This window comes from Salmo salar, chromosome ssa10, assembly GCF_905237065.1.
Source record: "Salmo salar chromosome ssa10, Ssal_v3.1, whole genome shotgun sequence".
Lineage (NCBI taxonomy): Eukaryota > Metazoa > Chordata > Actinopteri > Salmoniformes > Salmonidae > Salmo > Salmo salar.
Window position 1 is genome coordinate 13,539,977 of NC_059451.1, and position 21,297 is coordinate 13,561,273.

At 42.2% G+C, this 21,297-nt stretch overlaps 1 protein-coding gene across 2 annotated transcripts in view; it reads right to left on the reverse strand.

The window, feature by feature from the left end:
- Positions 1–1,048: 1,048 nt before the first annotated feature.
- The window catches only part of LOC100286622 (fatty-acid amide hydrolase 1), a 32,098-nt gene continuing 11,849 nt past the window's right edge, over positions 1,049–21,297 (reverse strand). For both annotated transcript variants that reach the window (XM_045687355.1, XM_045687354.1), the window contains 13 exons: positions 18,894–19,034; positions 18,398–18,531; positions 17,843–18,049; positions 17,493–17,533; positions 17,095–17,219; positions 16,187–16,312; positions 13,125–13,222; positions 12,757–12,856; positions 12,572–12,615; positions 2,914–2,953; positions 2,501–2,609; positions 2,130–2,275; positions 1,049–1,704 (listed from right to left, as the gene is read on the reverse strand). In XM_045687355.1, the coding sequence (XP_045543311.1) occupies positions 1,582–1,704; positions 2,130–2,275; positions 2,501–2,609; positions 2,914–2,953; positions 12,572–12,615; positions 12,757–12,856; positions 13,125–13,222; positions 16,187–16,312; positions 17,095–17,219; positions 17,493–17,533; positions 17,843–18,049; positions 18,398–18,531; positions 18,894–19,034 (1,434 nt within the window). In that variant the 3' untranslated portion in view covers positions 1,049–1,581. The remainder of the gene's footprint in view (positions 1,705–2,129; positions 2,276–2,500; positions 2,610–2,913; positions 2,954–12,571; positions 12,616–12,756; positions 12,857–13,124; positions 13,223–16,186; positions 16,313–17,094; positions 17,220–17,492; positions 17,534–17,842; positions 18,050–18,397; positions 18,532–18,893; positions 19,035–21,297) is intronic.

Here is a 21,297-nt window from a genome sequence, read left to right on the forward strand (position 1 = left end):
TGGGGAGAAAAAAGGGGTATACATTTTTAAATATAAAAAAAACACAAATAAATAAAGGAAACACCAACAGGACCTGTCTTAATAGGGCGTTGGGCCACCATGAGCCGCCAGAATAGCTTCAATGCGCCTCGGCATAGATTCTACAAGTGTCCAACTCTACTGGAGGGATGCGACACCATTCTTCTATGAAAAATTACATAATTTGGTGTTTTGTTGATGGTGGTTGAAAATCCTCAGGCTCCCCTCCAGAATCTCCCATAAGTGTTCAATTGGACCTGGTGACAGACACATACACACTTATACCCCCTATGCTCCTTTGAGACCCCTCTTTCAGAGTCACTGAGATGGGCATTTTTACACATGACTCTAAGCATTGATGGGTTGTTTTAATTGCTTAATTAAGTCAGGAACCACACCTGTTTGGAAGCACCGGCTTTCAATATACTTTGTATCGCTCATTTACTCAAGTATTTCCTTTATTTTGGCAGCTACCTGTATATACAGTAAACGCCATTTCCTCATTAGACATGTCCAATACGATTGTCTGAGTAACCGAAACAGACGGTGTCGTCATTTTCCAGAGCGTCTGATGATAGCAATACGCCAGCTACACAACTTCTACCCCTTAATGTTGTTGTGCCTGTTCATGGTACATTGGCTGAGATTAAAGGAATCGGAATGTTAGTGATTGACTGAGGAGGAGAGTGGCAGAGGCTGTTACTATTGTTCTGGGTTAATTCGCACAGGCCACTAATGGACAAGATCACGATCGATGGTATTGGATGAATAAATGACGGTCAGCACACAACAATCATTCAGATTGACGCAATTTTAAAGTGTCGTCTTTGATCATAAACTTTCCTTCTGTATTAAAATTGCAGCATGTATTGAGAAGTACATAAGTGACCATATTATATCTCAGATATGCACTGCAATGTAATGCTTTTAGATGTCACGTTTGGTAGACACTTGACCTCAAGGGGAGAAATCCATGATGAATGTTCTCATTCCTAAACCATGCAGACACAAACGGCACTACATAGAGGGATATATTAACAACGTTTTTTAATTTGAGACATGAAAATCACAGACATACTGTATATTTAGATACATTTTCCTATATAATAATAAGTGCATAATTTCACTATAATTTAAAAAATACCAAGTCATTTCATTGGTGCGTTTTTTTTTTTTTTTTAATCGACTGATGTAAACAGAATTTTCCAATTTTCTTGAGTGTGTAAGAAAATATGTATGTATTTGTATCCCTATTTGAGGTCAGGTGAACTGTTAGCAGCCAAGGAACAACCATTCGTGTTTCTCTGTGCACTTGGATCAGTCCTTCCTCCAACCTGCTTTCTGAGGACATTTACGATTATTTGGGCCAGGTGGCCCTATTCAAGTTACCTTACAGCATAAGAATAATGTTATATATTCCTTTTACTACTTCAGCAACCCAGTGACTTTTCCTTATATTGATTATTTTAACTGCTTGATTGAACAGGTCCTTTTTACCATTCTTTCTGTCCATAGACTGAACTTATCCCTCTCTCCACCTCTTAGTACATCCATCTCTCTCTCTCATTTCTTCTTCTCTCTGAACAGCCTCTCCACCTCTCTCATGAAGTGCAGACAGAGTTCGTCCTGCCAGGGCAGGGCCACACACTGTACAGCCACCGGCAGCCCCTCTCCACCAGTCACCGCCTGTAAACACACAAACGGTCAGTCCCAACCAAACGCATGTTGACTAGGGACCGTATTCAGAAATAATCTCAATAGGAGTGCTGGTATAGGATCAGTTTTCCTCTTTAGAAAATAATATATACACAATGATATGGATGGGGGGGTGCTGATCCTAGATCAGCACTACTACTCTGAGATGCTTTTTGAATACAGGCCCAGTGGCCTGAACTCCAACCCAGTAACCAGGACAGGCCTCTGCTTCCATCTACTGGTTACAATGGAACTACAGGCTAAGATTCACCGGTTAGGCTACAGGTTGTGACATCTGGCATGGACAAAATGGCCACCTCAGTCAGGATGGTGGTAAGAAGGAAATGCGTTTGGAAATAGCTAAATATCCTGTAAATATTTTAAGAGGAAGAGTGTGTTTGTGACTTTGACTGTACCTTTCTGTAGAGCTTGTCCAAGAGGTCCCCATAGTTGCCCTTGTAGTGCCTGAGTTCCTCCTCGTCCTCTGCTGTTACCGTGGAGACAGGGACCACCCCAGCAGGGAAGTTAAGGAGATTGTAAATAATGGTGTAGGACAGCGCACCTGAAAAGAGAGAAGGGTTGGGGCGGGGGGTCTGAGTCAATAATCCATCCACCCATAGTTCAATAAAGCAGGTGAATTCATAACAATTCCAACTGGTGATTCTACATTTTTTTAAAAATGGTCATGACTGCAAAAAAAACAACAAGCTTTGTAAAAAATAATAATAAGAGAGCTAGTTAAATCTATATTCCATTTGATAAGAGATCAGAGAGAGGAGATGGGTACTGGTGAGTTTTCCAGGGTAGTTATGGTTGTAGGCGGGACCCATCATGGGACAGAGCAGCACGTCCAGCTCACACCTTCTCCACTCTGCCATCACCTCATGCATGTAGTCCTTGGAACACAGACAGAACTACTGTATATTTTCTTCAGAGCACTGATTTCCACACAACATTCTCTCGGAGGTTTTTGTCAAATTGATTATCATGCTGCAAGCTTAGGCCAACAGCCTAGTTGAACAATATAACATTGCCAATGACTGACAAACAATAATCCATGCCATTCTGTTTTTCTGTATTACAACAAGAGACCAGATTAATGAAGACATTTAAATAATACATGTACAGGATACGATTTGTGCCTCCTCTCAGACCATCAGGAAACTCTTAGAGATGGCACAACTTCAACATGTCTAGTACCTCCACATCCGCATGCTGTCTCCACAGGTCTTGCACAGAGCTGGTGAAAAAGGAAGTGATGGAGTCATTAAGATTCTGCATTTCATACCATGGCATCGAAATATAATAAAGAGTCATTCCATGTCATTTCAGCAAGCCATGACACCCACCATCTCAGATAGTTATGAAATCATTTCTGGAGTTAAAAACAGATAAGATTAGCATTCCTGCAACTTAATTTTGTTGAAATTTAGTTGCTATTTGATTGCACCCAAAAATTGGCCAGTTTAAGTTTTAGGATTCACATAATATTCAATAAATATAGTACCCAACATCCAATTGGAACCAAACATATACTACCATTGACTAAGAAATGGGGAATTCAATGAAATGTGACTGACCGCCTCGATTCGGTCTTATGTAGCCACATTTTAAATTGTGTTTTTTTACATTGGAAAAAAGTAGAGACTCAGAGCTAGAAAATCATATATCATATACTGCAGTTGAGGAACAATGGGAAAGTAATTCTGCTTTGAAAGTTGATAAACTTGTAACCCCACTTTTGAGATAATGTCAATTTAATGTTTTGGTACACCTACTAGAGAGCTCTTCTTTGTCTACACCTCTTCAGCATCGTTCACACCCTCTTAAGCCTTAGCCCCACCCATCTCTTTAAGGATTCACGTGAGGCCATGTGGTAAACAAACGCTATATCAAATCTAAGTTTATTTGTCACATGCACAGGATACAGAAGGTGTAAACGATACAGTGAAGTGGTTACTTGCATAGTAGCAATATCAACAGAAGTGTCCAGAAACAATAAATATTTGATTATTTGATGACGCTTACCAGACACGCTTGTCTAAATTGATGGGTCATGTGAAGGAAATGCTATAACACCCCCCCCCAGCCACATTTAGTTAATGGATGGGTCACTATTGTCCAGACATGTACACATGTTCATGAAATACTATACATGGCCATAATCACCCCCAGACAGACCTGGCTAATTTGATGGGTCATGTAATAATCTGTCCGAAGTAGAGTCTTTTGTTCAGACATGTAGCTAGCAAGCTAAACAATGTACCGGGATAGCCCGAACTCATACTACTACCAATGCAAAGATGGCCGCCTCGCTTCAAGTCCTTAGGAAACTATGCAGTTATTTGTTTTTTTGATGCATTATTTCTTACATTGTTAGCCCAGGAAATCTCAAGTGTTATTACATACAGCCGGGAAGAACTATTGTATATAAAAGCGACGACAACTTACCAACATTATGACCAGGAATACAACTTTCCCGAAGCGTATCCTTTGTTTGGACCTCCACCCTGGACATGGGATCTTATCCCAGAGGCCGACACAAAACAACACGGTCGCCACAGGAGAGGCAGACAGAGCGGCCTACTGGTCAGACTCAGAAATCGAGCACACCATCCACCGCTCCCGAGCATATTACTCGCCAATGTCCAATCTCTAGACAACAAGGTGGACGAAATTAGGGCACGAGTTGCCTTCCAGAGAGACAGAGAGTGTAACATTCTCTGTTTCACAGAAACATGGCTCACTCGGGATATGTTGTCAGAGACAGTAGCCAACTGGTTTCTTCATGCATCGCGCCGACAGAAACAGACATCTCTCCAGTAAGAAGGGCGGGGGTGTGTGCCTTATGATTAACGACTCATGGTGTAATCACAACAACATACAGGAACTTAAGTCCTTTTGTTCACCTGACATAGAATTCCTTACAATCAAATGCTGACCGCATTATCTTCCAAGAGAATTCGCTTTGATTATAGTCACAGCCGTGTATATACCCCAAGCAGATACCTCGTTGGCCCTGAAAGAACTTCACTTGACTCTATGTAAACCATACATCCTGAGGCTGCATTTATTGTAGCCGGGTATTTTAACAAAGTTAACCTGAGAACGAGACTTCCTAAATTCTATCAGCATATCAAATGCGCAACACAGGCTGCTAGCATTTTTGGATCATTGCTACTCTAACTTGCGCGATGCATACAAAGCCCTCCACCGCCCTGCCTCTCGCAAATCTGACCATGACTCCATTTTGTTGCTCCCAGGCTATAGACAGAAACTAAAACAGGAAACGCCCGTGCACAGGTCTGTCCAACGCTGGTCTGACCAATCGGATTCCACGATTCAGGATTGCTTCAATCACATGAACTGGGATATGTTCCAGATAGCCTCAGACAACAACATTGATGTATACGCTGACTCGGTGAGCAAGTTTTTTTAGCAAGTGCATCGGAGATGTCGTACCCACTGTGACAATTAAAACATTTCCTAACCAGAAACCGTGGATCGATGGCTGCATTGACACAAAACTGAAAGCACGAACCACCGCTTTTAACCATGGCAAGGCAACTGGAAACATGACAGAATACAAACAGTGCAGCTATTCCCTCCGCAAGGCAATCAAACAAGCAAAGCATCAGTAAAGAGACAAAGTAGTGTCGCAATTCAACTGCTCAAACACGAGACGTATGTGGCAGGGTCTACAGTCAATCAAGGAGTACAAAAAGAAAACCAGACCCGTCGCAGACATTGATGTCTTGCTCCAAGACAAATTAAACAACTTCATTGCTCGCTTTGAGGACAATACAGTGCCACTGACACGGCCCAGTACCAATGCCTGTGGGCTCTGCTCTGTGGCCAACGTGAGTAAAACATTTAAACGTGCTAACCCTCGCAAGGCTGCCAGCACAGACGGCAACCCTAACCGCGTCCTCAGAGCACGCGCTGGTGTGTTTATGGACATATTCAATCAATCCCTATCCCAGTCTGTTGTCCCCACATGCTTCAAGATGTCCACCATTGTTCCTGTTTCCAAGAAAGCTAAGGTAACTGAACTAAATGACTATCACCCCATTGCATTCACTTCTGTCATCAAGACGTGCTTTGAGAGACACTAGTCAAGGAGCATATCACCTCCACCCTACCAGATACCCTAGACCCACTCCAATTTGCTTACCGCCCCAATAGGTCCACTGACAATGCAATCACCATCACAATGCACACTGCCCTATCCCATCTGGACAAGAGGAATACCTATGCAAGAATGCTGTTCATTGACTACAGCTCAGCATTTAATACCATAGTACCCTCCAAACTCGTCATTAAGCTCGATACCCTGGGTCTCGAACCGCAACTGGGTCCTGGACTTTGACGGGCCGTCCCCAGGTGGTGAAAGTAGGAAACAACATCTCCACCCCGCTGATCCTCAACACTGGGGCACCCCAAGGGTGCGTTTTCAGCCGTCTCCTGTACTCCCTGTTCACCTATGACTGCGTGGCCATGCACACTTCCAACTCAATCATCAGGTTTGCAGACGACACTACAGTGGTAGGCTTGATTGCCAACGATGACGAGAAGGCCTACAGGGAGGAGGTGAGGGCCGTCGGAGAGTGGTGTCAGGAAAATAACCTCTCACTCAACATCAACAAAACAAAAGGAGATGATCGTAGACTTCAGGAAACAGCAAAGGGAGCAACAGCGCCTCTTCAACCTCAGGAGGCTGAAGAAATTTAACTTGTCACCGAAAGCACAAACTTTTACAGATGCACAATCGAAGGCATCCTGTCGGACTGTATCACCGCCTGGTACGGCAACTGCACCGCCCTCAACAGCAAGGCTCTCCAGAGGGTAGTGCGGTCTGCACAACGCATCACCGGGGGCAAACTACCTGCCCTCCAGGACACCTACAGCACCCAATGTCACAGGAAGATCAAAGGACAACAAGCACCCGAGCCACTGCCTGTTTACCCCGCTATCATCCAGAAGGCGAGGTCTGTACAGGTGCATCAAAGCTGGGACGGAAAGACTGAAAAACAGCTTCTATCGCAAGGCCATCAGACTGTTAAACAGCCATCACTAACAGAGGCTAATGTCAACATACACTCAAATCTCTGGTCACTTTAATAAATTGACTTAATAAAAAGGTAGTCACTAGTCACCTTAAATAACGTTTACATATCCTACATTAATCATCTCAAAACGTAGATGGTATAGAACGGTATATACTGCATCTTGCCTATGCCTATCATTAGTCACTTTAAATAACACCACTTTAATAATGTTTACATATCCTAAACTCAGCAAAAAAAAGAAATGTCCTCACTGTCAACTGCGTTTATTTTCAGCAAACTTAACATTTGTAAATATTCGTATGAACATAAGATTCAACAACTGAGACATAAACTAAACAAGTTCCACAGCCATGTGACTAACAGAAATGGAAAAATGTGTCCGTGAACAAAGGGGGCATCAAAATCAAAAGTAACAGTCAGTATCCAGCTGCATTAAGTACTGCAGTGAATCTCCTTCTTATAGACTGCACCAGATTTGCCAGTTCTTGCTGTGAGATGTTACCCCACTCTTCCACCAAGGCACCTGCAGGTTCCTGGACATTTCGGGGGGGGGGGGAATTGGCCCTAGCCCTCACCCTCCAATCCAACAGGTCCCAGTCTTGCTCAATGGGATTGAGATCCAGGCTGTCTTGCAGGAAATAAGCCATACTGCTCATTCTGTGCGTGGTGGCATTGTCATGCTGGAGGGTCATGTCAGGATAAGCCTGCAGGAAGGGTACCACATGAGGGAGGAGGATGTCTTCCCTGTAACGCACAGCGTTGAGATTGCCTGCAATAACAACAAGCTCAGTCCGATGATGCTGTGGCCCACTGCCGCAGACCATGACGGACCCTCCACATCGATCCCGCTCCAGAGTACAGGCCTCGGTGCAACGCTCATTCCTTCGACGATAAACACGAATCCGACCACGAATGTCTCCCTGTGGCTCAGTTGGTAGAGCATGGTGTTTGCAACGCCAGCATGGTGTTTGCAACGCCAGGGTTGTGGGTTCGATTCCCACAGGGGGCCAGTACCAAAAAAAAAAAAAAAAAAGGCATGAAATGAAATGTATGTATTCACTACTGTAAGTTGCTCTGGATAAGAGCGTCTGCTAAATAACTAAAATGTAAATGTGAAGACAAAACCGCGACTCGTCAGAGGAGAGCACTTTTTGCCAGTCCTGTCTGATCCAGCAATGGTGGATTTGTGCCCATAGGAAACGTTGTTGCCGGTGATGTCTGGTGAGGACCTGCCTTACAACAGGCCTACAAGTCCTCAGTCCAGCCTCTCTCAGCCTATTGCGGACAGTCTGAGCACTGATGGAGGGATGGTGCGTTCCTGGTGTAACTCAGGCAGTTGTTGTTGCCATCCTGTACCTGTCCCGCAGGTGTGATGTTCGGATGTACCGATCCTGTGCAGGTGTTACACGTGGTCTGTCACTGTGAGGATGATCAGCTGTCCATTCTGTCTCCCTGTAGCGCCGTCTTATCCGTCTCACAGTACGGACATTGTAATTTATTGCCCTGGCCACATCTGCAGTCCTCATGCCTCCTTGCAGCATGCCAAAGGCACGTTCACGCAGATGAGCAGGGACCCTGGGCATCTTTCCTTTGGTGTTTTTCATAGTCAGTAGAAAGACCTCTTTAGTGTCTTAAGTTTTCATAACTGTGACCTTAATTGCCTACCGTCTAAGCTGTTAGTGTCTTAACCTGTCTGGGATAGGGGGCAGTATTTTCACGGCCGGATAAAAAAAAACATACCCGACTGGTTACTACTAAACTGGTTACTACTCTTGACCAGAAATGAGAATATGCATATTATTAGTAGATTTGGATAGAAAACACTCTAAAGTTTCTAAAACGGTTTGAATGGTGTCTGTGAGTATAACAGAACTCATATGGCAGGGAAAAACCTGAGAAGATTCCAAGCAGGAAGTGGCCTGTCTGACAATTTGTAGTCCTTCTGTTGCATCTCTATCGAAATTACAGTATCTGTGCTGTTACGTGACACTTTCTAAAGCTTCCTTTGGCTCTCTAAAGCCTTCAGAAACTGGATTAACTCGTCTCCTGTCTCTGGGCAGATAACAGCAGCACAGTTTGTCAGTGGACTGCCTGGTGACAGAGACACTGGAGATGCAGTCACGAGACCGCCATTTTTTCCCTTTCCCTCTTTGAATGAATACAACACTGCCCGGTTGGAATATTATCGCTATTTTACGAGAAATATAGCATAAAAAATTATTTTAAACAGCGTTTGACATGCTTCTAAGCACGGTAATGGAACATTTTGAATTTTTTTGTCACGAAATGCGCTTGCGCGTTACCCTTTGGATAGTGACCTGAACGCACAAACAAAACAGAGGTATTTGGATATAACTATGGATTATTTGGAACAAAAACATTTGTTGTTGAAGAAGAAGTCCTGGGAGTGCATTCTGACAAAGAACAGCAAAGGTAATCCAATTTTTCTAATAGTAATTCTGAGTTTAGTGAGCCCTGAAGTTGGCGGGTGTCTGAATAGTTAGCCTGTGATGGCTGAGCTATGTACTCAGAATATTGCAAAATGTGCTTTCGCCGGAAAGCTATTTTAAAATCTGACATAGCAATTGCATAAAGGAGTTCTGTATCTATAATTCTTAAAAAAACGTTGACAAAATGCATAAATTAATGATGAGTAATTTAGTAAATTCACCGGAAGTTTTCGGTGGGAATGCTAGTTCTGAACATCACATGCTAATGTAAAAAGCTGTTTTTTGATTTAAATATGAACTTGATTGAACAAAACATGCATGTATTGTATAACATAATGTCCTAGGAGTGTCATCTGATGAAGATGAAAGGTTAGTGCTGCATTTAGCTGTGGTTTGGGTTTTTGTGACATATATGCTTGCTTTGAAAATGGCTGTGTGATTATTTTTGGCTGGGTACTCTGACATAATCTAATGTTTTGCTTTCGCTGTAAAGCCTTTTTGAAATCGGACAATGTGGTTGGATTAACGAGAGTCTTATCTTTCAAATGGTGTAAAATAGTCATATGTTTGAGAAATTGAAGTTATAGCATTTAAGGTTTATGTATTTCGCGCCACGCTCTACCATTGGATATTGGTGAGGCGTTCCGCTAGATGCAAGAGGTTTTAACGACCGTTCCACAGGTGCATGTTCATTAATCATACAATTGTTTGTACAGATGAACGAGGTACCTTCAGGCGTTTGGAAATTGCTCCCAAGGATGAACCAGACTTGTGGAGGTCTAAAAAAAAAAAAATTCTGAGGTCTTGGCTGAGATCTTTTGATTTTCCCATGATGTCAAGCAAAGAGGCACTGAATTTTAAGGTAGGCCTTGAAATACATCCATAGGTACACCTCCAATTGACTCAAATTAGCCTATCAGAAGCTTTTAAAGCCATTACATAATTTTCTTGAATTTTCCAAGCTGTTTAAAGGCACAGTCAACTTAGTGTAATGTAAACTTCTGACCCAATGGAATTGCAAAATAATCTGTCTGTAAACATTTGTTGGAAAAATTACTTGTGTCATGCACACAGTAGACTTGCCAAAACTATAGTTTGTTAACAAGAAATTTGTGGAGTGGTTTAAAAACGGGTTTTAATGACTCCAACCTAAGTGTATGTAAACTTCTGACTTCAACTGTATATACTGCTCTTTACCATGTACTGCATCTTGCCTATGTCGCACGGACATCGCTCATCCATATATTTATATGTACATATTCATCACTTACATTTGTGTGTATAAGGTAGTTGTTGTGAATTTGTTAGATATTACTGCATTGTCGGAACTAGAAGCACAAGCATTTCACTAAACTCGTATTAACATCTGCTAACCATGTGTATGTGACCAATAAAATTTGATTTGTCATAGCTATAGTATGAATCTGCAGGTAGCTAAAGCTAACAAGCTAGGTTCAATGTTAGCTAGCGAACATTAGGCTATAACTAGCAATGCAAATGGTTTTCTGATTCGAATAATATTACTACACAGATCATGCACGTAACATTAGCTAGCGAGCCAGAAGCTAATGTTTGCTAGTTAACAGTACGCTTTAACTTGCTCTAAGGATATAATTATTGTTTGGATAACCGTATTTACTATTATGTATTGATTTTTACATTTAATTTTTTCACCCTTTATGCAAAGCGCACTGCAGAGAACACCGGAAGAAGAATTATCACTGAATCATTGTAATGTTTGCATGTGTCAATTAATCCCTTCAGGGATGGGTTGCCAATTGGTGATTTACACAAAAAATAAATTAATTCATTGCAATAAAAAAATGATTGACAAAATTAGAAACATATCTGAAAAACGTTGCTCGACTCTTACCCGTATACATGGATGAACGCTTCACGGCAGACTGGAACCATTTAACGTTTTATTTGTAGCTACATTGTGTTTGGCCAGCGTTGTGGCAAGTCACTCGTTCACACTGACCATGGCGTGTGCAGAAAGTAGCTTTTTCCAACTGATCTTCGATAAAGCCTACTAAATTCATGGCATCAATGTTGAGAAAAGTAACAAAACTTTTGTAGTTCTTGATGGCTAACGTTATATCTTTCTAAAACGGTGTGGTAGAAAGGACTGCAAACACATACTGAACAGCTCACGTTATAGACAAAAGCATTCTACATGGCAGTGAAGGGGTTAAACCAAGGCCTCATACCTTGTAAAGGGTTAATCATTTATGTGATGATAAACTAAGGTCTCCTCTCAGGAGACCTCTGTATGTGTGTTAACACCTGTTTTGAGTGATATGCCCCGCAGACACTATCAGAAGGTGGAAACCGCCTAGGCTCATACTCCTCCTGTCTGGGTCCCACCGTGACCGTCTGAGGTTCTGAGAATACGACTGGTTTTCTGAGAACACAAGGCCACCGCAGGCCTGATGGAACCGCCACCTGGCAGAAGATGCTTAGACTTATCTGTTGTGAAATGTCACCTTGTTATGAACCTATACCTATATAAGCTGCAGGATGTCTTAGACACCTCGCAGAACCTGGGGAGAGCTATCATATACTGTACTCTGTACCAACTTCCGCCTACAATTGTATTACTAAAGGAGAATTTTAATACTTAAAACAAAGAGTGTGTCCCCTTTCTACTACCAATATATGTAAGTTTGATAATTACATAGACCAGATCATCTGTTGAAGAAATTGACCAACAGCAGACCAATTCAAACTCATCTCCGGGCATGTCCAGCCCATCCATTATCTCAGCCAATCATGTCTAGAAGGAAGGTTACTGCCTTTTTCAGTGACTAAACCTACTAGGCTCGTAATTTAACAATTTTATTCATATTTACAGATGGAATACACGTTTGTTATTAAGGCACATGAAAGTTCACATGTTCCAGAAGACATTTCTCCCAAAAACTAATTTTGATTAAAAAAAATGTTTACGTTCAAATGCCACTCCTGTGAAGTAGTGACCTTTGACATACGCCTAGTTTCCTGAAAGGAGACACAAATGATCAAAAGCCACCCACGGAAGCCCCCCAAACCTCATGCCTACCACCCCAACAACCAATATACAGAATCAGTTATCTATGTTTGACAAGTAGTATGGAGCTGCGGCTTGGACTATTGCGTCTTCATCCTATGTAAATGTTTCCCTGGGGTGTGATTGGCATTGGGTGTGGGGGGTCTCTGGGTGGCTTTTGACAATTTTGGGGGATTTGTCAAGTCTTACTCGCTGTTATTAAGAATTATGGTCCAAATCAGATGTTAGGTATTATAATTATTGATGATTATATGAATCCAATAGGAAGAATAGACATAGGTTCTTCTCACCTAGCTCCACACAGGCTTTCCATAGAGGCACCAAACCGAGGAAACTGAAGGGAAAAAATAAGACCATTGACAAACATAGAAGTATCAGCCAAATATAACATTAGCAGTCTGATATACATCACAAAGCTCCCCAGATACAGTTTGAACCTCCCTCTCTGTATGCTGCGGACTTGGAGAGCACTCACTATGGGCTTGATCAGAATGGAGAGAATTTTCTTCACAGTGTAAGGTAGACCGTACGGAATAATTTGAACCCGCAGAGACGGGTCGACAGGCCCTCCTTTCCTATAATAACACCAAACAACAAAGTTACTTTTTTAATAATTTTAGTGTGAATACTGGATAGTTCATTTCTCTCCCAGGGATGTTCTGGTTTAACTCAATGGGATTACCAGGGTTGTGTTCATTAGGAACTAAATGGATGAAAACAGACTGAAACAGGGAGGGACTACATTGACTCCAATAAGAAATACTAATTTTCGCTTCGCATTTCAAAATGTTTTTCTATGGTGTGTCCAACTGAACACAATCCAGGGTGATTTGACTGACTCACAGGTTGCTGAGCAGGGTAGCGCATCCATCGCCTGCGATTCCCCTGATAACCAGCTCATGTATGGCATAGCTCAGCCTGGGGAGACTGAAGGGAACCAACTACAGAGAGTGAAATGAGAGAGAGAGAAATACAACTTAATATCAATACAGTCATGGACCGACCTGTAAAGGAATTAACATCCCCATTATTTTGTTTCTTTTATTCGGCAGTCCAAGTAAATCTGTCTCTGATAAATAAAAAAAGTGTTCAACCAAGCTCTGGTCATATAGTGCCTTCAGAAAGTATTTATACCCCTTGACTTATTCCACATTATGTTGTGTTACAGCCTGAATTCAAAATGTATTGAACTCACCCATCTAGACAATGCCTCATAATGACAAAGTGAAAACATGTTCTTAGAAATGTTGGCAAATGTACATAAGTATTCACGCCACTGAGTCAATACATGTCAGAATCATGTGTCAGATTTTCCCCCAAACATAATGCCTTATATTCAGGTCATAAAGTTCATTTCTTTGCCACATTTTTTGGGGGCAGTTTTACTTTAGTGCCTTATTGCAAACAGGATACATGTTTTGGAATATTTTTTATTCTGTACAGACTTCCTTTTCACTCTGTCATTTAGGTTAGTACATGTATTGTGGAGTAACTACAATGTTGTTGATCGATCCTCAGTTTTCTCCTATCACAGCCATTAAACTCCGTAACTGTTTTAAAGTCACCATTGGCCTCATGGTGAACTCCCTGAGCGGTTCCCTTACTCTCCTGCAACTGAGCTAGGAAGGTAGTCTGTACCTTTGTAGTGACTGGGTGTATTGATACACCATCCAAAGTGTAATTAATAACTTCACCATGCTCAAAAGGGATATTCAATGTCTGCTTTTTTTAACCAATAGGTGCCCTTCTTTGTGAGGCATTGGAAAAGCTTCCTGGTCTTTGAATTTTATGGGATTATAAAGATGACAGAACTACACGAGTTTGTATTTTGAGTTTCGTGGTCGCACATTGAGATTAGTGGTTGCACGTAGGATTCCCAAATATGTATTTTAATTTCGCAAACTTATCACGATGAGTGAAAGATTTGTTGCATCTTTAATTTTGAATACATTCAATAAGACTTGCAAGCATCATTTCAGTTAAGAATTATTACAGATCTGATCACTAATTTGTTTCCTTTTATGTCTCCCTTTCCTCCAACCCTAACCACTAGGCCCCTACCCAGATGGTCATGTGCCATCGCAATTTTCACTCACTCTCTCCCTTCTGCTAAATCCTTCTCCCTCCTGATTCTGCCTCTTCGACCACTCTTTTCCCTTTCCGCATCCTATGACTAGCACTGTCCTCTTTCCTCCCAGCAGGCTCTGCCCTGCCCTCCTCTCCTCTCCTGCTCCGTGGCGGAGTGAATCATTGCGAGCTTACAGAACAGGGCTGTGGGCAGCTGAAAGAAAATGGAAAGGAAAACTAAACTTCCGGAGGACCAATCATCCTTTCACTCCCTCCTCTCTACCTTCTCTTCCTCTGTATCCGCTGCCAAAGCCACTTTCTACCACTAAATTTCAAGCTTCTGTCTCTAACCCTATCCTTTAAACTATTTTCTACCTTCTCCCACCTTAATTCTCCACCCCTCCCTCTCTGCGGACGACTTTGTCAACCACTTTGAAAAAAAGGTTGACAACATCCGCTACTCATTCACTCAGCCTATTGAGTCCACTGGTCTCACTCACACAGAACTACCAGACACCTTGACCTCTTTCTTCCCAGATTAAATTCTGTGACTAGTGAGGTCTGGCTGCCCGAAAACCTGCCCGCTCGACCCCATCCCCTCTTCCAGACCATCTCTGGAGACCTTCTCCCATTCCTCACTTCCCTCATCAAGTCATCACATTCCCTCTGATTTCAAAATGTCCTGAGTTGCTCTCCTCCTTTAGAAACCAACACTTGACTCATCTGACGTCCAAAACTATAGACCTGTATCCCTTCTTTCTTTTCTTTCCAAAACACTTGAGCGTGCTGTCTCTGATCAACATTCTCATCTCCCTCAGAGCAATCTTCTTGACCCTAACCACTCAAGCTTCAAGACAGGTTACTCAAATGAAATTGCTCTTCTTTGTGACACAGAGGCTCTCCGCACTGCCAAAGCTGACTCGCTCTCCTCTATTCTCATCCTTCTAGATCTATCCGCTGCCTTCAACACAGTGAACCAGAAGATCCTCCTCTCCACCCTCTCAGGGCTGGGCGTCTCAGGATCTGCACACTCTTGGATTGCATCCCACCTGGCAGGCCACTCCTAGCAGATGATGTAGAGAGGATCTGTGTCTGCACCACATACTCTCACTACTGGTGTCCCCCCAGGGCTCGGTTCTAGGCCCTCTCCTCGTCTGCAAGAGTATTTTTGATTCACAGCAGTATATTCATAGTTGGAAATGGACTTGTAATAATTCTGAAAATAAATTATGCTTGCAAATCTTATTGAATGTGTTCAAATGTCAAGTTATAAGTTATCGACCATTGTTAAATCTTTCACACATCATTATACAAACATGCAAAATAAATTACACATTTGCAAATCGTACTTGCAACGGCGAATCTCAATGTGCGACCACAATAATTAAAACTCACAAACTGTCATTATAATCCCATAGAATCTTTGTTTGAAATTCACTGCTTGATTGAGGGACCTTACGGATAATTGTATATGTGGGGTACAGAGATGACATTAAAAAATAATGTTAAACACTTAGTGCACACCGAGTGAGTCGATAACTTATGTGACTTGTTAAGCACATTTTTACTCCTGAATCTTAGGCTTTCCATAACAAAGGGGTTGTTGAATACTTACTGACTCAAGACATTTCAGCTTTTCATTTTGAATACAATTTGTTAACATTTCTGAAAACATTAATTCCACTTTGACATTATAGGGTATTGTGTGTAGGCCAGTGACACAAAATCTTATTTTAATCCATTTTTAATTCAGTCTATCACAAAATGTGGAAAAAGTCAAGGGGTGTGAAAACTTTTTGAAGGCAAAGTAGATCAGTCTGGAGCTGGGGGTTACTCACCGTGTGCCCTGCTCTCTCCAACAACGCTTTGGTCTCCCTCAGGGCTCGGCCCATGCTTGGAGAGGGCATGGCATAGCCGTCATTCTCATAGTACCCGATCCTCAGGGGCTTGGAACGCTGGTATACCTGGAGAACAGAGGAAGAACACAGTATTGATTCATAAGAGAATGTAGATTGCTGGCGGTTTGAATGTGTATAGGTCCTTTCTGCATAATGTACCTTACAATAATGGATATTGGCATCCAATATCGATAATTTGATATGGACACTATTGTTTGATATCGATAAGAGCAAGGCATATTGTAATATCGGTTTATTCTTGTAAACCTACACTATTATGTAAAAAGCATACGAGACTGTTCCTGCATGCACAAAACCCTCTCAACAGACCTCACAGGCTGTCATCTTATCATAAACATACTTAAATTGCCTGCTGATGATCCATCAACAGTTCACAGGCTTCTCAATGTATTCAAACTGGTTGAGTAGGTTAAGCTCCTTAGAACATTCAGACCAGAACATTGCCAGAATATCAACAAGCAGCCGTCTCCACTTCACAGATCCGTGGAAGTAAACAAAAGTGAACATTCAGACAGTTGCAATGTTTTGTGTAAAATCAATATGTTATAATAAACAATTGCAACTGATAACATAGATTTTACAAAAGGGTGCCCATCACTAAATAATAAGAATGTATTTAAGGATTTCATTTGTTTTCTTCAGGGATATACATTGAACAATGATATGTATCCTACGAAAGGCTCCAGGATGAAGTGCCCTTTATGTACAGATCTAGGATCAGCTTCACAAACCCCCCCCCAAAAAAATAAAAAATAAATAAATAAAGACTCAAGATCAGCATCTAGGGGCAACATCACCCTACTCCCTATGACAGAGAGAGATCCCACCTGTTGGTTAAATGGGATTGGGGGAACAGTAGGGTCCAGTCTGAACATGTGGTCACAAAGCAGAGCTTGCATACAGAGAGCCAGGCTATCCACGTCCCTTGCCATGGGCCCAAAGGACGACAGCACTGGAACAAGAACAACACAAACAATTGGTGTCATCCTGACAGTGGAGAGTCAGTTAAAAGTTAACAATAACATCTGTTACTATCCCAAACTTACTGTATGTAACGCAACGAGCATCGTTTTGATACCATTTCTACATTTTTTTCTTCACAGAAGAGCTCCGCTCCCTATTTTCTCTATGTATGTAGGCGTTATGACGGAGGGGTCAAGAAAACGTTCATCAATTTATTTAGCTATACATGTGCAGGGTGGAAAGTTGAACGTTTGAGCCTTACCTGACTTTTGGCCCCGGCTACAAGAGGAAGCACCTCGCGAACTGAAAAAAAAAGAAAAAAGAAAAAGATAGTCAGTCAATATCTAAACCAAGCCAATCAGGTCAATAACTCACTACCGCAATAACTCACTCAAACACACAATTATGCTTTTAGGGGGGAAATAAACGTCTTGTGATGCACTTGTTCTTGAACTATGCTCAGGGTTAGGAACATGGTAAAAGATTACTCAAGGCCTCACAGGTTGTCACCTTGAGACGCGCATATTCACTGACAAATCCTAAGAGTAACAAGACACACTGACAGACCCACTAACGTACACACACATGCACCCCCCCACCTCATCCACCCACCTCAGCCTGTTGGCCGTGGGTTTAAAGCCACAGATCCCACAGAAGGATGAAGGGATGCGTATGCTGCCCCCAATGTCGGAGCCCATGCCCAGGACCGAGCCCCCTCCTCCGATCAGCGCTCCCTCCCCGCCCGATGAACCACCGGGCGTCTTTTGTGGGTTATGGGGATTCAGAGTCAGACCGTAGATGGGATTGCTGCAGTCGTAGCTGGACATGGGGACAAGACAGAGATGTGGGTGAAAACACTGATTGCTAAGAACAACATGAGTCATGCGGGGGGGACCAATCAGCTTTACTCTGGGTGCAGACTACTCTGGTCATTGGACTTTGATGACTGAGGAGTTTGTGAAGACAATCACATTGCTCAAGTCATAGCTCTTGCACTAAATTACATCACCTAATGTGGCGTGTGGCACATTAAAGCCATTGTTACCCCATCTATGTCAATGTATTGCTAGTGTATTATGTTTATTCATCAGTTGACATTGTATATGGTAGACAAATTATATTCTGAATCTCATTTGTTGCATTCACAAGTCTAAAACAACTATTCACCTTAGCAGGCTTTGGGGCACGTTGGTCTTGACAAAGGGAATGGCACCTTGTCTCTTCAGCACTTCAACCAGCACACTGTCCCCTGTAGCAGGAAGGTCCAACTTACAGATCACGCCACACGTAGAGTCATGACCCTAAATACAAAAACAGGAAGATTCACTTTTTTTTCTTAAATCATTCATGTAAAAAAAAAAAAATACTATTTCAGTAGACATGCACATCTCTGAACCCAGAACCATGTTACTGGTAGGGCCGGTGTCACGAGACACTCAACTTGAAGTTCACAGACAAAGACACAGGCCTACTATGGGGTGGTTTTCTGGACACAGATTAAGCCAATGTCCTGGGCTAACAAGCATGCTCAATGGAGAATCTCTATTGAAAGTGCTTTGGTCCAGGACTAGGCCTATGTTTAATTTGACTGGGAAACCCCTGCTATATTTTACAGGGGGGGAAATTATTAATGAAAGACACTGAAGTGACACCTAATCAACACCTTGTATCCTATATTTTCCTTGATGCTGACAGGGACCCCATAAAGGAGACCATCCTTGTGAGAGCCAATATCCTCCAGCTGATCCCAACTCTCCAGCAGGATCTCAGTGCAACAGTTCAGTCTCCTATTCACCTCCAATGTCTGTGGGAACACAACATGGGAACAAATCAATGGTAGCGCTTGTAGATTGAAAGGTCTAGTAGCCTGGTCCCAGATCAGTTTGTGTTGTCTTGCCAACTCCTATGGTCGTTGCTACAACAAGAGCACAAAACAGATCCCAAATAGTTCTGAGACCAGGACAGATTGATCACCATGCCCCAAAATACATGATGCCTATTATGTGATAGCCATTCAATGACTGATCATGCTGCATTGTTTTGTAAACAGTGCAAATATAATCCAGGCATGTCATCATAAATGCATAGGCCTTTTCAGGGCTGTGTTGGCTGTGACTAGGGTTGCACATTTTGGGGAATATTCAGAGGTGGACTATTTGTGGGAATATAGGGGAATTAACAGAAATTAATATTAATACCATTTAAATGTAGATGTTTTTTGCATTGGATATATTTATCATATCATATGGAGACAGAAACATAAACCTCATAATTAGACAATTGCAAATGATTAAATCATTCCAATAGAAATAAAAAAAACTATTTAGTTACGAATTGAACTTTAACTGAGTTAAACTGACTCTTCACATGGGATGATTTCACTAAACAAAAGAAAGGAAATATTGAATGATCCATCGCATCTCCCAAAAAGGTTTTCAACATACATCTGTAAAATTATAGTCTAGAAACTAAAGCTTTGGTTGTCTTCCTCTCAGGCTTCCATGTCTTCTCCCTGGACCTCCTCAATGTCCACCTCTTGAACATCAGACTGAGGCCTCATCTTCACTGTCACTTTCCAACCTTGTTGAGGATGGATCGTTGTCAGACTCAAAAAGCCTCAAATATGCCCAGATGGCCACAAATTTTTCAACACTTGTATCGGTCAGCCTGTTGTGTGCTTTGGTGTGTGTGCTCCCAAACTAGGACCAGTTGCACTCTGAGGCGGCTGATGTTGGTGGGATTTGGAGGATGATGGGGAAAGAGCCTCAGATCCACGAAGTCCCTTTCACCGGGTGGCTGATGAGACACAGTTGAAGTCGGAAGTTCACAGACTTAGGTTGGAGTCATTAAAACACGTTTTGCAACCACTCCACAAAATTCTTGTTAACAAACTATAGTTTTGGCAAGTCGGTTAGGACATCTACTTTGTGCATGACAAGTAATTTTTCCAACAATTGTTTACAGACAGATTATTTCACTTATAACTCACTGTATCACAATTCCAGTGGGTCAGAAGTTTACACACTAAATTGACTGTGCCTTTAAACAGCTTGGAAAATTCCAGAAAATTATGTAACGGCTTTAGAAGCTTCTGATAGGCTAATTGACATCATTTGAGTCAATTGGAGGTGTACCTGTGGATGTATTTCAAGGCCTACCTTCAAACTCAGTGCCTCTGCTTGACATCATGGGAAAATCCAAAGAAATTAGCCAAGACCTCAGAAAAAAATTGCAGACCTCCACAAGTTCATCCTTGAGAGCAATTTCCAAACGCCTGAAGGTACCACGTTCATCTGTACAAACAATAGTACGTAAGTATAAACACCATGGGACCACGCAGCGATCATACCGCTCAGGAAGGAGACGCATTCGGTCTCCTAGAGATGAACGTACTTTTGTGCAAAAAGTGCAAATCAATCCCAGAACAACAGCAAAGGACCTTATGCTGGAGGAAACAGGTACAAAAGTATCTATATCCACAGTAAAACGAGTCCTATAATCGACATAACCTGAAAGGCCGCTCAGCAAGGAAGAAGCCACGGCTCCAAAACCGCCATAAAAAAGCCAGACTACGGTTTTCAAATGCACATGGGAACAAATAGCGTACTTTTTGGAGAAATGTCCTCGGGTCTGATGAAAGAAAAATAGAACCGTTTGGCCATAATGACCATTGTTATGTTTGAAGGAAAAGGGGAACGCTTGCAAGCCGAAGAACACCATCCCAACCGTGAAGCACGGGGGTGGCAGCATCATGTTGTGGGGGTGCTTTGCTGCAGGACTTCACAAAATGGATGGCGTCATGAGGCAGGAAAATTATGTGGATATATTGAAGCAACATAAGACATCAGTCAGGAAGTTAAAGCTTGGTTGCAAATGGGTTTTCCAAATAGACAATGACCCCAAGCATACTTCCAAAGTTGTGGCAAAATGGCTTAAGGAGAACAAAGTCAAGGCATTGGAGTGGCCATCACAAAGCCCTGACCTCAATCCTAAAGAAAATTTGGTGGCAGAACTGAAAAAGCGTGTGCGAGCAAGGAGGCCTACAAACCTGACTCAGTTACACCAGC